The sequence below is a fragment of the Lissotriton helveticus genome, chromosome 6, assembly GCF_964261635.1.
Source record: "Lissotriton helveticus chromosome 6, aLisHel1.1, whole genome shotgun sequence".
Lineage (NCBI taxonomy): Eukaryota > Metazoa > Chordata > Amphibia > Caudata > Salamandridae > Lissotriton > Lissotriton helveticus.
The window spans coordinates 1,093,698,551-1,093,719,173 of NC_136067.1; the positions used below are offsets into that span (position 1 = coordinate 1,093,698,551).

General features: G+C 43.3%; 2 protein-coding genes across 5 annotated transcripts in view; one reads left to right on the forward strand and one right to left on the reverse strand.

Annotated features, from left to right (window-relative positions):
- The window catches only part of BIRC6 (baculoviral IAP repeat containing 6), a 2,208,279-nt gene that overhangs the window by 1,898,332 nt on the left and 289,324 nt on the right, over positions 1-20,623 (forward strand). The window lies entirely within an intron of this gene.
- On the reverse strand, positions 9,675-14,336 carry LOC144763286 (protein TUNAR-like). The gene is made up of 2 exons (XM_078648747.1): positions 13,571-14,336; positions 9,675-12,873 (listed from the first exon to the last, which is right to left on the reverse strand). The coding sequence occupies exons 1-2, from the start codon at positions 13,607-13,609 to the stop codon at positions 12,682-12,684; spliced, it is 231 nt and encodes a 76-aa protein (XP_078504873.1). The 5' UTR covers positions 13,610-14,336; the 3' UTR covers positions 9,675-12,681.

Below are 20,623 nucleotides of genomic sequence, written 5' to 3' on the forward strand. Positions count from 1 at the left end.
ACGTCTTGAAGCCAAAAAGCATCCGCACACTGTTCCCACAACAAACTGAAAGATCGAAGGGAAAGGCCTAAACAGTCTCAGACATGAACCGGATCCGTGTTACACCCAGAAAAGGAAAAAACGGACATAGGCGCGCCAGGGTGAGACTTATGTGCCCTCACTCACGTCACATACGCGGACGAAGCCTTGGGCGGAGTCACGTGATGCAGTCCCCCTAGCGCGCAGGGATGCTGGGCAAAAAAGTTTCCGGATACAGTCTCACACCTTGGGATAATTCTACGTTAAGGAATCTGAGGCTAGAATCGTCTCTACCAGATACATCGTTACCGAAGGTAAGTAACTGGTACATTAGAGCTGGTCATGGCAGAGCGGGAGAAACCATCTTCGACCTCAGAGGGCAACAGTCTAGTGGCCCGTCATTACTGCACTGCACTAGTTCATCCATCAATACTCTGTCCATCCTTCATCAGAGAGCATGGTCATACAAGTTTCCTACTCTAGTCAATAAGGAGAAGCCTTACCCACAACCCCTGCTGACATGGAATCAAAGTGGCTGGAGGCCTGTGGGAAGAACGTGTGTTCTCCTGGAAGCATGGCCCTGAAATCCATCAATGCAAACTGACTCATAGCACGTTTCAACCATGCCTTGTTGGTTATGGCCCAGATGGTGGCCCCTCATATACTTGAGGACATAAGCCAGCATTTCCAGATGGTTATAACAAGATGCTGAGAGTGCCTCCTGGCCTATCATAAAATCTGGATTGGGTACAGCTGACTCAATGGCCTGTGCCATGGCACCATCCGCAGATGTGCCTGGCTCAGGACCTCCAACTTTTCACTGGACAATCAGATACATCTAATGGACCTGTAATTCGCCCGGGAACATCTGTTTAGCGATGAGGAGGATTCAGCACTGGAACATTATATGACCAACAGTGCCACTGCTTGCTCCCTGATCTTACAATTGCCTTTACGCTTTAGAAGTTTCCAAATGGGTTTTTCGTTGCGCCAACAATATCAGTCTAAAGCTCAACAGTAGCCAAACCCGCTAGTCAGAGTACAGGGGCATACAGAGAAAAAAGGGCCGTGGATCCACACATCCTCCTCTCCCGCACCACCAGGAAAGCAGACCTTGTTTGCTCCTGCACACCCACTCGATACCTGTGGGAGGGTGGGTGTCCTGGCATGGCATTTCTTCAGACCAGTGGGACCTCTAAATTGTGGAAACGAGGGAGGGGGGATTATACCCTTCCCTACCTTTAGGCTCCAACTCTTGTTGTCCCCTCTGCCGTCTGTCCAACCCCTCTTCACTCCCCCAGGCCACCTTGCCATACTGCAGAAGGAGGTGGCAGCTCTCCTATGGAAAGAAGCTGTGGGCTTAGGGCCAGAATAGCGAAAGAGCTATGGGTGTTATGCAGTTTACTTTCTGGTGCCCAAGAAGGATGGCGGTTTACGTCTCATCCTGTACCTCAGGGAACATAACTTTTTCCTCAAAAACGAGAAGTTCAAGATACTGACCCTAGCTCAAGTACTATTTTCATTGGAACTTGGAAACTGGATGGTGTGACTCGACGTGCAGGATTTGTACTTCCAAATCCCTATCCTTCAGTCTCATCATAAGTACTTGCGGTTTGTGGTGGATTCTAGACACTACCAATTTGATCTACTACCCTTTAGCTTCACTGGGGCGCTTCGAGTCTTCACAAAGGTGATTGCAGTGGTGTCTGCCCCTCTCTGAAGATCGACCATTTCCATTCATATCTAGATGATTGGCTGATCAAAGCCAGTTCGCCAGAGCAGGTGTCGCTCCATCTGCAGTTGACCGCATCCCTGCTGTTCAGCCTGGGCTTTCTTAATCAATGTTATGTTAATAATACTTGATTTAGCATAGACGCATTTCTCCCAAGGGGTATCTCAACGCTTTCCTGATACAGAGCAAAACAAAATTAGAATAGGCAGGTCTACAAAAGTTTTTTTTTTTAATCTAACAAAGTCCATATTAGAGCTAATATGGAAAGGTACTTTAATCCAGTGAAAAGGGGCATGGTAAGAACAGGACGGGCCACCAAATCTCCAGGTGCAGACACAGCAGACACTGAGAAAGGCTTTATTCTTGGATCTAAGATGTCTAGTGGGGCAGTACAAATAAATTTCCTTTGTTTATAAGTTGGACCCTTGCCAGCTAACGATTTATGTGCGAGACAAAGTATAAACAGGAGCGCTTCCTGGCCATAAGACAGTGCGTGGCTCTTCAAGTTGGAGCATATGGAGTACCAAAAGGAAAATACAAACCAATCACGTGGCTGTATTCTAAACCAGCTAGAGTTTGGAAACAAGGGCGTCATTAGCTGCAACCATCAGGATATTGCCATAGTCAATATGGCTCATGATCAAAGCTTAAATACGAATTTTCCTGGAACTTTAGGGAACCACTGGAACACTTTTTTGAGCAAGCGCAAGGTAGTCAAACAGGTGCCATAGACGAGGAAACATGTTCTTTCATGGAGAGGATCTCATCCAGCACGATGCTGAGATTTGTGCCTGCCCACCTAGGACAAGAAGCGACCCAATTCGGATCTCCACCAGTCTGTGGACCATAGAGTCTTTGCCTTCCCAAACAATAAAATGTGGGTTTTACCGCCATTCACCTGTAAGGAATTGTGTGTCATTCGGGTAGCTACTTTCCTCATGCAGGCAATGCATCTCAATTTGACCTTATCAAGATCTTACCCAAACGAGATGACTAATTGGGTGTCATCTGCATAGGATAATATCTTAAAAACACAAACTTTGATAATCTGAGCAGGGGGTGGTGGGGTCTCGTAAATGTTAAATAACGTGGGGCTCAGGGAGTAACCTTGAGGAACCTTCTTGTTAACAAGCATAGTACGTTATTTAAAAGAGTCTATGGTGATTGTCTGAGTCAAAATTACACCTGCGGCCCTCCTCAACTCCAATTCATGGGGTCATTACTGGATACCACTCTTCTTCACGCCTTTGCTGTTCTGCAAAGGATCAGTCCTTCAGGAAATTGTTCCATCTTTCCAGCAAGGTGCGTGAGTTCCAGTCTTGAGTCCTAAGATTCCTAGGTCTAATTGCTTCCTGCAGTCTCCTAGTAACATATGCATGTTGGTGCATGTGGGCCCTGCAGTGGTGCCTATGCTGACATTGTCAACAGTACGGGGAAGACTTGTCAGACTCCATCGTGATCTCCCGCTGCGCTGCAGTGGAGGTTGCTTGGTGGAAGACCAAGGCAGCCTAAACTATAGGATGGCTTATACTCCCCTTCCGTCCATGACGAAGGTAGTGACATAGGGTAGCCCATTTTGAAGATATGGAAATCTTGAGGATCTGGAGATCAGAGGCCTCTGGTCTTCGGAAGAAAAGGTTTTTCACATCAACCTGTTGGAACTGCAGGAAGTTTGGCTGGCATGCAAGGCATGTCTCCCCTCCATCCAGAGTTAATCAGTCCAGATCTTGACAAACATGACAGTGATATGGTATGTCAACGTGCAAGGAGAATACGGACTCACCTCCTTTCCCTGGAAACGTTGAGACTGGGGTCTTGGGCACACTGCCAAGAAATAGGACTCATTACCAATCACCTTCTGAATGTCCGAGCCGTCAGCCTGAGCAGGCATTATCTTGCCGACCACAAGTGGCGTCTTCTACCAGAGGTAGTCCAGATCATCTTCGCTTAGTGGGGCACTCCTCTGTTGGATTTGTTTGCCTCTTCGGAAAATGCTCAGTGCCAGCAGTTCTGTCCCCTCCAGCATTTGTCAAAGGGAGCCTCTGGGTACGCGTTTCAGTTGAGGCAGATCTTTCTGCTGCATTATGTTTTTCTCCCCCATACCCGTGCTTTCTCAGGTTCAGTAAATTTGCCCAAGAGCGGGCCCAAGTCATTCTCATTGCCTCATACTGGCCAAAAGGGTGTAATATGAAGGCGACCTCCTCTTCTCCACAAGTCTCCCATTAAGACTTCTATTCCAGCCTGAGCTTCTCTCCAGGTTAGGGGGAAATGGTTCACCACCATAGTCTCTTAGGCCTCCACCTACATGCTTGGACATTTAGTGGGGACATCTGAGTTCCTTTCAGCTGCCACAGCAGGTGGTAGATGTCATCTTGTCAGTGCCTCGCCCCCCCACTAAATCTGCTTTCTTGGGCAGATGGAGCAACGTTGTCCCACAAGAGGTTCACATTGTCTGCACACCAGGTATCAAACTGTTTCAGGTCCTACAATAAGCTCTCTCTTGTTGCACGGAGGTGTTGTCTGGTAGGAACTGTCAATGTGTTTTTAGCTTCCTTGTTAGCATTTCTATGTCAGCCAGACCAGCCATTCCTTTTCAAGTGCCCCATTGTTCGGCATTTTTTATGAGGTTGACAAATATGAAACCTACTACTCCTTTTGTTGTGCTTCAGTTGGACCTTAATTTAGTGTTGGCTTTTCTTAGGGGGACTTGGGTGAGCCTCAACATAGTAATCCCTTTGGGATGTTAACATTAAAAACTGTGTTTTAGTTGCAATTGAATCAGCCAGACAGGTCAGCCAGTTACATGCTCTTAGTTTCCAACCCACTTTTACCTCTTGTTATCAGAAAAATTGGTGATGGAAACCAGAGCTGTTTTCTTCCCGTAAGTGGTGATTCCTTCCCACCTGGGTTAGTCCATTACCCTCTCTATTCTATTCTATTTTTGTGGTCTTCTATAGCACATGGCTACCCACAGGCCTCCCAGTGGTGCAACAGACACAATAGATGGTAAAACCAGACAGACAAAAAGTTAGTCACAGAAAAGCCAAGTGTTCACGGCCTTACAAAAGGGGAGTTCCTGCTCCATTAGGTACAGTTCTAGTGGTAAAGTGTTCCAGACTCTAGATGCCAGGAAGAAAGTAGAACGGCCAACCCAGCAAGATCTACGAATCCTAGGAAACTTAAGTAGATGAGCTGAAGAGCATCTGAGGACTCTCCTTTGCAAATATGGGAAGCTAGATATATTTACAAAGAAGGACCATTTGTATTAATTGCCCTTTGTATAATGTAAAGTCTTTTTTTTCCTGGGTTTTTATATAGCGCGAACTTGACCTAAAGGTATCAGAGCGCTTTACGTGAGCACCAGTTGTATTATAGATTGACACATTCATTTTTGTTGGGCACGGGGAGATTAAATGATTTGCCCAGAATCGCAGGATATTGAGCGTCCCTGCAGAGACTCTAATCTGGTTCCCCAGCTTCGAGGTCGACCGCTTTAGCCGTAAGGCCACATCTTCTCACTCAGCATTGTACTTGGGAGCCAGTGGAGATCTCTCAAAGCCTTGGTGGTTGATTGATGTTCTCAACGTTCTATCCCCAACCACAAGAAGATTGAGGAGCCGCTGCATCGGTTGGATCTTATGCGAGTGGTCAACTTCCCTCTGGACCGTACCAAAGACATACGACTGGATGACATGCTCTTTGTCGGTTTCTGCAATGTTATGAAGGTAAAGGCCGTACAGAAAAGAACCACCTCAAGATGGACGATTCTGTGCATCAAAACCTGTTTTGCCTTGACCAAGAAAGTCCCTCCGGATGGACTTGGGGCCTATCATATAGATCTGCAAGGCTGTGACATGGGCATCCCTGTTCTCGTTTTCCAAGCACTACTATCTGGATTCTGAAGTGCATAGGGACAGGCACTATGCCAGGGATGTTCTTCAGGATTTCCTTGTCCAACCATCTATCAGGTCTCATGCGTGGGCTCGGAATTGCTCTGTAATCTGTTCTACAGGTGAGGAATATGTAGGTAGAAATATCTATCAGACGAAAAAGTTACTTAACTGTAGTAATGATCTTTCTGGTGGATATTTTACCTACCTGCAGATTCCTCGCCTTACCCACCGCCTCCCGTTTGATGGATGTGCTATAGGGAACGTTAATAAGATTCCACTTTACGTTTTTTGGTACTGCACGACTCAGTCAATGTCAGTTCATCACTCCTCTCGAAGCCTGGGATAAAAAACTGACCTTGTTGCACAGGGGAGGGCACTATATGACTCAGATGACGTCACGAGGCACCACTTTTGGTGTCAACACAAAGCCAGCAGCCCCAGCCGGCATTTTGATAACATGTTTGGGATAAGAGAGTCCTCCATCGACTTGTTTGGATGTGTGTGAGAATATGTGGTTGTTTTATTTCAGTGTAATTTATAGATTTTCTGCTTTTCATTGCTATTGCTGCAGCATCAAGACCCCTCCGGGTATTCATGCGCTACACAAGTCTTCATCATATCATATACGTGGGGGCTTTTAAATCAATATTAGTACTAACTAACCCTGGGCGTAGTACTACGCTATGCTCGCGGAGCATGCGTAGTTGGCGCTACTATGCACTACGTAAATTGCACGTAGCACAGTGCAAAAACGCATAGCGGGAATTTTATGCTTGCTCGCAGTCCTCAACGTCAAGTTGGCACCCACGAGCAAGCAACATCCTGGCAAGACTCTTTCCTCGTTCGCGATCAGCAACATCAAGTTGCTGATCGCAAGCGTGGAAAATAAACCTCGCGGCGAGATTCTCAACGCGGGGAGGTCAGGTTTCTTATTGCTAGTGGTCACGTATGCTCGCAACCGCTCGCGATGAGAACCTACCAGTTCGCGTTGAGAAAGCTGCCGCTCGAGTACAAATCTACGTGAGCGGCAGAAAATTACTGCTTGCACTGTGCAAGATGCCGTTAGCAATGATTGCACAGTGCGGACAAGCATCTGGCACTCTGCAATCAGTGCGAACAGCATTTCCCTGCCGCAGTTCTTGTAGCGTGCGAAGTGCACTTTGCGTAGCTACGCTTAGCTCTACTACGCAACCCACGCCCAGGGTTAGTAATAACCTCTTACCCCCTAGGAAATGATTCTCATGCTGACTGATGTGGGTTTCTTAACAACTGTGTAAACTGTGCCAAAAATTGATTGTCTGTGCTACTTCAGATAATTCCATGTTGATATCTAAACGGAAAGTCAAACTTATTTTTTTAAATCCTTATCTTGCCCTGTCCCTTACTTGCACTGGAGGCAGCTTTCAGCTGAGCATGTTGATCCTTTCCTTTGCAGGTATGTTCATTGGGTGACAGTTTGTTTACTAATGTCTGTAGATTATGTGGTAAGAATGAAGAAACTCTACAGCATATTGTAACTTTGTGCCCAAAACTGCTTGTTGAACGAAAGATGTTTTTAAAACCGCTTTTTAAGGAAATGGGAGTAAGAACGTGCAGAACTGCAATCATTGTATGTCTAAGAGGTATTACAGCTAAATTAGTTCATCAGTTTGTCAAGTATATCCTTATAGCGGAAACAAAATTATATAAGGAAGACACTGCAACCGATGAAATCCATATAATGAATGCTATCTAAAATGTCAATGACTCTACAATAGTAAATGCTTTTAGGGATCACGGGGAAATTTTATAGAAATTTTTTTATTTAATTGTTATAAATGTGTCACCTCATTTTATAGATAATATTTGCTGCTAGCATATGATTTTTTAATTTGTTGCGACAAAGTACATCAAATCAGTTTGGGAGATAGTATAATAATTTTATTCTAAGTTTAAAATGGTTTTATCAGAATTCTTTGCTTCCCATCCAAAGTATTTGATATGGAACTAGAGCGCACATTGCACTTTATTTAACTTTTGCTGCTAAATTGTTCATTGTCAACTCGTTGCACTTTACTTCACTTCTGCTGCTAAATTGTTCATTGTCAATTCGTCTTACTACAGTTGAGTTAAGTATGTATATGAGCGTTGGCTAGTCTCTTTTCCACACTGGTTCTGTGTTTTTATCGTTTTTCTTAAAACAGGTTGTAAACTGAATTTGCTCTCTGCTGTTTGTAATGGTTTTAATTAATCAACAAATAAACTTTACTTACTTAGTTTGTTTACTGTCAAAACAACGCCTTATTTCCACTTAAACCCTGTGTTAAAATTGTCATATTTTCTGGCCACGTTTTCCCTTGCTGTCTGCCGCACAAGTCACAAGCTGACACACCACACCCACGAGAGCACAGAAAAGTGTGGGGGTAAATCTAAGAGCAACAAATCCAATGACAGAGACATAAAGCACTATGAAGGGGCCTTCCATAGGCACAGTTTTGATAGACAACCAAGTATTATCAGATCAGCCGGAAATGTAGAGTGAATGCGCAGTTCCAGAAAGCCTTGAAGGTCTGTTAGTAATTTTGTGTGTTCTTTCCTGTGATTGGTAGTTCCTAGTGGCAATATAGTGTTTCGGAGTACGTTGTACTTTTAGTTGCCAACGCAAAGCCCTAGGATCCGTAAATGAAGTGTTGTTTGAAAGTGGGGACACTTGTGCTCTTAGAAGCAAGTTCTAAATGAACAAAACTAGAATATCTGACTCTAAAACCATTGATATTACCTTCAGTGGTAGTAGCTTTCGATGGTTTTGTATTTAAATTGTTTGAAAGAGAGACCATACTGCAATTTTGGTGTTTCGACCAGGAATCCAGCTGTTTGAAATGATTTCATTGGTACTACCATTAATATGAAGATCACCTGGTTGTGTGATGGACAAATATGCGTTCTGAAGAAATATACGTTCCTCTTGTTTAATGGTGCTTGTGTGCTTTAACAGACCACTTTCTCAGTCACTTGTTGAAAATCTCCAGAGTGCATTTCTACAAATCTCAGCCATGGTTATTCTAAATGTGAAATGCTTCAGTGGAGAACAGAGTCTGAATTTTGACTGTGTTGTGTCAGATGGGCACTGATCTTGTATTAAAGTTACATCGGTGTGTCCAGGTAATAAGGTTATAACAACCGTAAGAGACATAGACTCCAAATTATACAGAAATTGGGAAGGGCATGTTTGATGCTCCTGTGGAATGAACGTCATGCTATAGGAGAGTGAACAAATGAACGCTGACATCTAATCCCTTGAGCACCAGGGCAGGCTAGTTTACATTTTAAAAGGTGCATCTACAACTGCCATGCCAGGTGTGCGCACCCTGCTTTTATGAAGAACCTGGACCACAGGAACACACCCTCCCTCCTCATGGCCTGTGTCAGTTGCTGCCTTTAACATAAACAGATCTACGTGGAAATTGTGATCAATGAGACTGCAGTAGTTGGAAAAGCTCAGCTTCAACAAAACATTAGCCATCACTTTGTTTCTAGGGGTGTTGTAGTATTAGTAGGAGCCATAAGGGTTCATACCAGATTTACCATGGAAGCGGTTCTGTTACACATCACCTGGTTTACAAATCGTTGTGTATTCCATAGCTTAAAACGCTTGGAATTTATATAACGATTGTAGAACTATTGTAATCTTAAATGGTCGGGATATTATGTTTGAATTGACCATATTCTGAGCGAAACTATAAAAAATAATTCATTTGGCGTTAATCGGGAAAGACTGATGTGCTGTTCTTTTGTGGTTATATGAGAACAAGTGAGACAAATGAGGAACATACACGATTGTCTGCGTGTTTTTATGTTTGGAATTGAACTCATGTAAAGCGCTCTGATTCCTCCTGGTCTAGCCAGCGCTATATAAAACTTTGCAAATAAATAAATAAAATAAATTGTACAAATTGTTAAATCTACTTGGCCCTGCACCATCTCGCGCATAGCAACTGATTAATTCCTGCAACTCACCATCATAAACACAAAATAGTGCGCTGAAAACGAAATCATTTTTAAAAATGTTTAATGCTTCTGTTCGTTTTTCATGTACAGTTTACCGTGAGCAAACGTGGCTACTGCTTTTATTGATTACGATAGGCAAGTCGGTTTTGTCACTTAAAGAAGGAATGTAAGGTACTGTTTCTCGGTTGGTTCTCATCACTCGTTGTCATATTCGCAATCTCCATTTACAATGTTAGCGACAGCACCGCCTACAGCTAGTTGGTGGAACAGGTGAGGGATTGATTGTATCATCCCATCCTTCCCAGAATCAGACGGGAGGCTCCTCGACTTTATATAGCCTTTGTGAAGCCTGTCTGGTGAAGGGCTCCTACACACACCTTCGTTTCCGTATCTTGTAGACAGGGGCGTGGCTTTCTTGGTGGGGGGGGGGGGGGTTCTTAGGGGAGTTACACCCCCCCTAATAAATGCATTTTCTGATAAGGGACAGATGCTTTCAGTCTAGGATGGTGTGGTGTCTGTGGGATTTCACCAGGAATATTTTACATACAGACAAAAGGCGCACGCTCGCTCTTCCGCTCTCTGTTTTGAAAGTCCCAAAAAATGTTGGTTATTTTAGAAAATGTTGTGTTTCTCTCACTTTGTGCTCCTAACAATCCGCATTCCTCTCCTTTTCAACTACCACGCAAGCCCGTCATGTGCCCTGCTTGTAGCATAATGTATTTCAACATTTTATGCCAACGTGACTCTGAAGTTGACTCCCAATCTTATTGACCAAGCTACACCCCTACTTGTAAACTGTTCCATGCCCTTTTGGCCCCTTAGTTACTGATGTTTCTTAATTCTCTGTAGCCCGTGTCCCTTCTGAAGTAATTGTGTTTTCTAAATTTCACCTTTTGGTTTCCAAACGGAGCTAATTGTGTTCACAAATGCCTTTAATTATGGTCTCCTAGATTTGTGTGTTCAGGTAGAAAATTTAAGATTTCTCCACATTGCACAGAGCTGTAAAACATACACCTAGGCTTGTCAACCCCCCCCCCCCCCCCCTTCAAGTTTATTCTAATTTAGGTAAACTGTCGATCTTTTGAGCTACTCAAACTAGTATACACTTCTAGTCGCGTTGTTTATTTTGTTTTGTAACACGCATTAAATATTTTTAAATGGCTGATCTTGTAATATCCATATATTTGCTAAAGTTCAACGTCAAGTTAAGTTGGATACTGTTTAGTTTTTTCAAGTGGACAAGGACTTGATGGCCTGTGGTATTCAGATTTGCATTAGTCAGAGATGCTATGTTAATGGAGGATTTCAAAACAGTAAGTTCATGCCTCCTTATGAATGTTGTAGCATTTTTGGAAACCTATATAAACCAATTGGTTGTTGTCACCATTCACTGTGTCCTGGTGCATTCTTGCCTACTCTTCCCATTTCTGTGTCCGCTTACCTATATAGTGCCCCCGATTTCCAAAAATGCAAGTCTTCCAATTGCTCAGATTTGTTATTTTGAGATTAAGAAGCCTCAATTATTGACAAATCTCAGTGTTATTTTACTGTTGTGCTTTATTTTCGGGTGTGGCTGGAGAACCTGTAGGTGGGGTTGGTGGTGACTTTAATGTATTTTGTCACTGTATTGAAGACTAAGCATGGCTGACTTTATTATTGGCCTGTATCCTAAGCTACACCCCCAGTACATTTTAGTAGCAACCTGTATCTCGAAGTGCCCGCTCCCATCCATCTACCATACAAGTGTTGAATGTCTGTCTCAGAATGACGGCTAGCATTAGTGCGGTTTGTCTACTAAGCAGAGTAATTAATTACTTTTCCATTTTTATTGTATTTGCTTATTTCTTGATTATGTGAATGCTTAGGTTTAGCAAGGGCTGGGCTGAGGGTTGCTGGATTACCTACTTGATGCAAGCCCACAAATGTAGGACCTCGCATTTTCTTTCGTTCTACACATTTAAAGGAATATATAGTAAAACGCTTTGAAAAGCACGTTACATTGGTGACTAAAATCATGGCTGTATAACAAACGTTATTAGACAGCACACTGAGGCGCTGTTGGAAAGGTATTGCTCCCATTATTAATGTCATTTTACCTGCGCATGTTGCGTCACGATTTCCTGATTTGATTTGATCCATGAAGGTGTCAAAGTGGGTTAAGAATTACTTTTTTGAGGACTCCCTGCTGTCTATCTAGCACAGTGTTTTTTCTTCCTGCAAATTGAACCGTTCTGTGAAACAGTGTTTGCTTGAGAACCAAACTGTCCATCTAATGGTCATCGCAGAGCCTCGAATATGTGATGCAAAGACTGGAGGAATGCCCTGGAGGTGTTGGGTAATTCTTGTACACTGATTCTGTGGCTTCCGTGACTGGTCAGCGATCGAGCTCCTCTACCTGGACTCGATACTGAGACTGATCCTGCGCTTGGTTTCTTGTGGAAGGCTATAGGGTAGCTTATACTCACTAGGTGAAATATATAATGATGCTACGTAAGCCATTTATGAAATGGTTGGCAGTAATATACACATTTTATGAAAGAATCACCACTACATCTTAGGATATGAAGGTACTTAAAAAAAACTGTTTAAAAAAATTGGATTAAATTGTTTGTCTTAATTTCAGCATATACTTGCAACAGTAGAAAGCATCAATTGTTAAATGGAGATTGGCGATACATAAAATATATTAATATATAGGATCTATATTCCTTAAGAAAACATATTTTACATTGTCTTAGAATACCGGTTGTTTATATTTAATGTTATTGGTCCCTTGCATATTCATTGGCAGTAGTACAATAGCCTTTGCATTTCCATTGTTGAGCTCTAATAGATACATATTCCCACTGGCCTTCTTTAATCTGTCTTTCTTAAAACGGCAAATCTCCTTTTCAGCCATTGATAAAGCGCCCTTCACTAGGCACTTGTCTCAGGAATGTGTTTGAGGCTCCATCCCCTGGCACTGTCCCTTCGGGGGCCATGCTGGTCCGAGTTTGTTTTGTGGCGAGCTGTTATTCCCTGTGGATGACCAGTGCGGGGGTTGGAATGCCGTCAGAGCGTGGTGTAAACATATACGAAGACAATCACACACAGGTTCAGCACCGTTCCAATGATACCCAACAGCGCCAAGATCGACTCCTCTCTCTCGTCCTTCTCCTCCCGTCTCCTCACTTCTTCTGCTACTGTGATGGCGGAGGTAACCATTTTTCCCAAAAATACCTTCAGCAGAGTTCTAGCAGCTGTCTGGAAGAATGAGGGAGGGGGAAATGAATAAATTAACCGTGCAAACACTCCTCTTTGTAGCTCAATACAGAAATGTATGCATCACCCGTTTTAATATTCTCAATGCATATCACAGCATTACATACATAACATGAAATACTTCCTTTATTTCGGTGTGTTGCATATATATATATATATATATATAAGTCTGCATATAGCTAGTTCTCACCATGCAACCTCAATGTGTGAATTGTTTGTGTCGTGTGCTCCATGACCCTTACCCTACCACTTGAAGAGCAGTCTCTTGTTGACCCGAAGAGCATGTTCCAATTAGACATGTGTTGATTAAAGCATGATCATGAAATTTGCAAAACGCTAGTAGTGCATACCCTGCATTTCTCCTCCATAAAGGTGTATGAATAAGTGGACCACCTTTGGTTTTTCTAAGTGGATTTACCGACATGTATGGATTAGTAGGCACATTTTTCCATGAAGTATAGAATACTAGCATAACCAGAATACAGTCAGACGCCATCGCATGTGCGCCTCGAGAAGCTCAGCGTTCATTTTAGCGTTAATGGCTTCTCCCTGCTCGCTCTTCAAGCGGTTGAAAAATACACAGCTTCTGAATATGAATTGACATTTTCTCTCCCCCCCCCCCCCTTCCTCTTGCTAGCATCGCTTCTGTGGGCGCGCAGAAAAGGCGAACGTTCCTTACCCTACTACAGTGCATGAGGGATAAAATAGCATCCGGCATGCTTCCGAGTCCCCAACACTGTGGTGAAGCAGCCCTTTCTCTTCATGGAGTGCTGCTATTTCCACCGAGCGCGGGAGAAAAGCAAACGTACACCGAAGACCGTTGTCCTTTGTCTTTGAAGCACCGGGTTGTCCTGGGTTACCAAATACTTCACAAAAAAAGCCCAATACATCAAAAATCCATTTAGGCAGCGCGAGTGAAGGATGATGCTCTGTGGTATCGATCTCCGGCATTAAAAGGGGCCCGTCCTCACAGGTGTTTGCTTCCCTTCTCGCTCGCGGTGAATGTTTTGATTGAAACAGCTGTGCACGTCCCTTGTTGGCGGGGCTCGGAAACAATGGAGAACGAAGGTTGCGCTCTGAAATGTTTGCTGCCTACGAGGGGCTGCGTGTCGACGGTCCCTCCCGACGAGCCTCCGTGCTCGGTTTCTCGTCAGCCGCCCATAGATGCGACTCGCGGCGCCTCGTAACTGTAGCTCGCGCGCTCCGCGATAGAGCCCCAGACGCTGAGGAATGCGTGCACGAGGCTGAGCCGTGACGCCAGTCCTGGGAGCGCCCCACACCTGCATTCACCGTCCCCGGGATTCTGGGCTTGGCATAGCATATCACCCAGTCTCATCCGAGGGGCACGGGGACGGCGGCGCCGGCTGCACGCGCGAGCGTGATGTAGCATTGATTAAACATGCACTTGGCACTTGCTGAAGAAAGGACGCCTGCAAGCCACCGTTCCAGACAGCCAGTTGCATAACAATGTGAGATGGCGCTGCCTATTCATTGGCATGCCAAGCGCACTGTAATCCCGTAACAACAGTGAACTTGCACCGATTGGAGGGCGGTGCCGAGTTGCTACACGTTCCCCGACGAAGGGTTGCCTGACACATTTTGTCGGTGGGGCGCCTAGATCTGTCTGCTGTGTTGGCCATATTAATATTTTAGGAAATTATTAACGTATTTAATTCTGTGTTCTTGCGTGTTGATACCCTAAATGTCATGCCGCCGTGAATGCGTCATCTTTTTCCGAGTTGGTGAAGATATCAGAAAGGTCTGGTTTGCTCATTGGATTGTGCGTTAAACACGCTTCCTAAGTGCATTTGGTTGCATTTCATGAGACTGTTAGCCCACACGTGATGCCTGAATTTTACGTTTGTATGCTATCACATACAGTGGATTTTTGGGGATAAATATTTTGCGTTGTACTACGTCCAGGCTTGACTATTTTGATCTTAAAGCCATAGGGGAAACTGAAACATCAGCGATTGAGTTAACATGCCAGCTATGGTAATGAATGCCACCCCGTCACATTGATGATTTCATTTGTCTAATTGCTGAATGGAAATTTTTATCTTGAGGTGGTACGGCCAGTGCTTTAAATTTGGGCAGGTAATAATGTGGACTGACTACATGAATTATTTATTTTTTACAAGAGAGTCTGCCAATATTTCTCAACAGTAGTATAGCATAGTTAATACGGGCACTTCTCGCTAGTGAACAGATTACTGTGGGATATTGAGTGCCTGCACATATATATATATTCTTTTTAAGCACTAGGTACTGCATTCCTAATGTTTTTGCATTGTTCCTGTTTTTCTCTGTTGCATCATCTCTAGTGTTGTCCCGTGAGAACTCATACAGTAAACTAAAGAATTGTAGGCTATTTTAATGGCGAATCAAAGCCCAGTGAATCTTCTAAGGGAACCCTACACCTTATTTACAGCGTACACTGCAATGTACTTTTTGCTTAACAGTTGGCCTTTTAAACACCCTCTCTCGTTGCAGTTTATCCCGAATTGTTGGGATGCCATTACAATACGTTAGATTTCGTTTTTGAGAGATAATTTTATCCACAGACTCCTCATTAAATTTGCCCCAGGTTCCAAACTGGATCAGGAATTTTACACAGCAGCTTCTCTCGTGCCAGAAGGTGGCACCATTGTGTCTGCAGCAACCTCGCACCTCTCTCCTACAAAAAATCATGACCCTATTCAAATCAAATCATCTTTATTCGGTTTTCCATTATTTTTGAAAGACCATAAAAGTTCATAAAAAACATGTTAAAAAGGATAAAACATTCAAAGTTTTTAAGTTTCAAATAATTAAAAGCTTTTCTTTACCAGTATTCTTATGCACGTTGAACAATTCGGTCCATTTTTCACAAATTTGTTCGAGGTCTGACACAAAATTTAAGAAAATGTACTATAGATTTTGTCATAAGTTCATTTTCCAAAAACTGCAAGGCCAGATAAGCTGGACGACATTGACGCATCTTCAGAACCTTCAAAAGTGGTATTATCCACCATCTCCGTGGTGAAACATAAAATTTACAGAAAAGAAGGACATGAATAGTAGATTGTGAGGATGTTGAATCGCAAGGGCAAGGGGATAGATTGGGAGACCAGTCATTTTGAGCGGGAAAAGAAATCATACGATGAAACATGTTGAACCTAAAACGGGTCAACAAAAATTTTCCATAGTAATTTAAATTAAACTGTAGGTACGGTTGGATGGTGGGAACAAATTGTATTAATAAACATTGCTGCACAGTTGGTTTCCCTATCTCACTTAGTAAACGCATTTGGGACAAATGAGACAAACAAACTGTTTTTAAATCTTTTTTTGAGAGGTCTATTACTGAGGGGGGGTCGTCAAAAAATCTTGCATATCCAATGTCCGCAAGAAATGTCTTAACGTAATCCAGCCATCTAATCTTTCTCATGTTGTTGAGTTTCAAGCAGTCTTGGACAATAGTTCTCGTGAGATGACATTGTTCCGTTGCCCAGATCCTTCGCCACAGCATGACCGGTTGGATTTTAATAATGTCTGAAACATAATCCAAACCAAGTTCAAGATGACAACCATATGTCGTGGTACTTTTTGGGACTGCCAGCAAGAACCTTAGGAAAGAGTTTTAAATTTTTTGAAGCTGATCTACATTTGCCCCCCCCCCCCCCCCCAGACCCCTGCTCCATAGGTCGCAATACTGAGACATTTTGCGTTATATATTTTTAGCATTTCTGCCGGAGGTCTTTTACCTAGCCGAAGCGCAAAAGCCTTCAGTGCGCCAACGGCCCTTAAAAATGCTAATTTACGAGAGTTGACTGCTTCCCTCCACTTAAACACCTCGGCAATTAAAATCCCTAAATAGGGATATGTCTCCGTTCTTTCAAGGGGTAAATTATCCACGTAGATACTCTTGGGTTTTTGTTCGCTTTATGCCAGCATTCATCACGTACGTCTTTTTTATGTTTACTTTGAGACTCAGGCTGGCCATAAATGAGAAATACTTGTTCAAAATCCGTTGGAGTTGGACTGGGGTTCGGGCTAAGATCACCGCATCGTCGGCATATAATAGAGCTGGTATCTGCCGACGACCGGCTGATGGAAGATCTTTTGCACCCTCTAACATTGTAGCCTCTAATCCGTTAGTATACAAGGTAAATAGAAAAGGGGCCAGCACACACCCTTGTCTGACCCCCTTTTCTATTAGAAAGCTATCAGTTAGCTGGCCACCAGTCCCAAATCTCACTCTTCCCGTTGCCCCTGTGTATAGTTCGCGAAGGAATTTTACACAGCAGCTTCTCTCGTGCCAGAAGGTGGCACCATTGTGTCTGCAGCAACCTCGCACTGTCATGAATCAATTTAGAGGCCCACTGAAACCAATAAAGGGAGCGGCACAGGAAAACAAAGCAAAACAAGACAAAATCCACCTCCCCTAAAGACAATCTAAGTTTGCTATGTAGTCATTTTATACCACTTCTGATCATGAATATATTTAAGTTCAAGTCAACTGATATTATCAAAGCATATTTATGAACACAAAATATATTTTCAAACGGAACATATTTCTATTTTGGTCATAACATGTACGAAATTTATCACTATTATTCAATTTCCAAAAACAAAATTAACAAACTCTTCCCACATCACATACACGCCTCTCTCCTACAAAAAATCATGACCCTATTCATACTACACACACCTCATGCATACTACACCCTAAAAAAATCAACTCAAGTTAATATCCTATTAGCCTGTTATAATTTCCAATCATGTGCCAACGCATAATTAAGTGAAACCTGGCAGGCACCGTGCACCTGTGGAGAAGTGTGGCTCAATGGTTAGAGCGGCAGACCCTGATGCAGAGGTCTAGCCCGGGACCAGTGTTCAACTCCCCGCCTCGGCGGGTCTTGGGCTCAAAATTCCACGGACCTGATAATTCTCGCCTCGGTGCCTATTCCAATCATGGAGTCCCACTCTGCAACTCTGGGCAATAGCTTGCTTAATCTCCACAACGGCCCCCACAACGCTAAGGATGCCTGGCCTCCACTTTGGGGGTGCCCAGGAGTGGACACCTCACAGGGAAAGCCAGGATGGGTTCCACAGCGGTATTCGTACAAGCGCCTTGAGACCCTTGCGGGTGAGTAGTGCGCTATACAAGTATCAATTTACAATTTACATTTACACCTTCTTCAGGGCACCAACACCACCCAACCAAAAACAAGAGGGGGTGACGTGGAGGTAACACAGTATACCTACAATAATAATAATAATAATAATAAATGAGAGAAAACAAACACCGCAGACTCCAAAATCTGTTAACACATGAAGATAACAGTAGAGCAGTCCCTTCACCACTTGCATATTAAATCAATTCACCATATCACCTAACAGTGCCTATGCAAACATGCTTTAGGTGTAACCCGTACGTGAGCCTTTGCCAGTGTTCATCTCCAACTCTATATAAAAAAAACATCACACCTACCACCAAGTGTGCACAAATACCTCACCTAATCATGAACAGTCTCCCTTCATCAAGATCTCTCATTAACTCTGTTGATCACAGGACTGAATACCATATGCCTCTCTTTATTCAGATAACTGAAAAATAAGAGGTAGCAACAGCTAATGTAACTTATTGCAATCCAGGCAAAAAGCAAATGGATACAGACAACCTCTTAACGTGATTAATTGCCTCCAATATATATTCCTCTTGGTTTAAACAAACAGAATTTCTCTACTAACGCCCGGTTTGGCTCAATATAGTTCACCACTATGTATGAGAAATAGATTTTTCCTACAAACGAAAAAACATTAAGATGCGTACATCCATCTTTATCCCGATACCGTGAGGACAGGCCCTCTGTATAGCTTACAAATATTGGGAACCCACATATTAGTATATTTCCATAGATCTTAAACAAGCCATCCGTTCCTTACCCCAAAAACGTAGCTAAGCTCTCCACAAATTACTAACCTGAATACATTTCAATGTGAAGTCTTTTCACACAGATCTCCATAAGAGGGAAACAGAAACTATCTTCTCCAAACAGTCGTGGTTAAATACACGTTGCGTCTGGCACGATCACTAGGACCGGGCCCTGCGGCCATTTCTGTTTGTAACGCTACCCCGGCAGCCATCTTAAAATTCTTATACTGAAAGAAAAGAACAGAGATTTCAAATTATGAATGGCACTAAATATTGAAACATTCCTGAAGTTTGCATTCAGCCAACTATATTTCAGCTCTGACCAAGATTCTACGTGTATTCTGTCATGAATGCAGAATTCAAGCAAGGTAAAAAACTACCCTCTTTGTCAAACAAACAGTAGGGGAATTCATAAACTGATGCACCTCTTTCATCACTTTAAATGTTCCCTAAATCCCTTCCTATTTAAATCGCTATTTCGGTGGCCATCTTAAGAAGATTATTCTGGAACAAAAAAAGTGGAAGAACAACATTTATTTTCCCTAACCGTTGTCAATGTAGTTACTGTTCACAAAGACTCCACCATTTACCTTCTCCCATGTAGGACTCGGCACTAGACGGCAATAAATACACAATATCAACAATGTAAAAAAAAAAAAAACTGAACAACTACCTACCGTGTCTTGCATATTTCTGATAACTCTCTCAGGCAAAACTCATAACTGTCACACACACACAAATTCCTCTAGTCAAACAGAGGCAAAAAAAACAGCCACAATAGACAGTCGGGCATACTCACCCCTACCTATCGGATCAGCAAAGTTTCTGGCCAGCTGAATTTCCTAGAGAATCCATGGGAAGAAACCATAATCCCTCCTATAATCCGCAAACAGAAATGTATTATAAGCATTCTCCCATGATATTTTATCATTCAGACCCTGCTTGTAGGTACTCCAATTTTAAATTCAATATACTTCTTTCTTTCTCTGATAGACAGTGATATCTTTCCCCTTAATAGTTCTAATCATCTCCATTAAAATCCACTTCAGGCTACTACCGAAATGGTCACAATCAATGCAATATTGTACCATGGGAGCCTGAATTTCTTTTATTGCGTACTACTGAATCTGATAGAGACACATAGCCGCAGATTGCTTAAATTGTGAATTCTCCCCAGCTGTCAGACAGGGTCCAGAAACTTTTTTCAGCAGTACATCTGTGCACCGGAGGATGACGCCGCATGACTCTGTAACAACGTCCGTGGGGCAATATAAGTCCTGTCTGTCACACTGACGTCAGTTTCTTCTTACACTGCACTCGGATCAGGAGTAGCGTATTTCTGGCAGTTTTTTGGCCTGCTGTGATGATTTTTTTCCTCTGAAACAGTGTGCCTTCTGTGCCGTCTGGGTTTAAATCCTGAGGGTCCTGTGCTCGAGAGATGTCTGGTACGGATCCACATTCAATTTGTATGTGGTGCTTGGGCGAGCATCAAGTTGCCGAAGAATGTGACGCCTGCCAGCGGTTGAAGCCGAAGGCGCTGCAGGAGCGACTAATGAAACTCTTAATGGCACGGTTGTCACGGACGTCCAGTTCCTCGAGGTGTCGGTCGTCTTTCCGGTCTGCAGTTAGTCGGCCCAGAGGTCGTTTCCGTGAGCTTCACTCTTCATCCCGTGGTCGACCGCAGCGGTCCCAGCCCCCGGATATGTCTCACGGTAAGCGGCGTCACAAGGGATAAAAGTAACGGCCTATTATTGCTCCTTCAACTTGCAACGTGAATACCGGAGACTCTTCATGTCCCAGGACTGAGGCCTC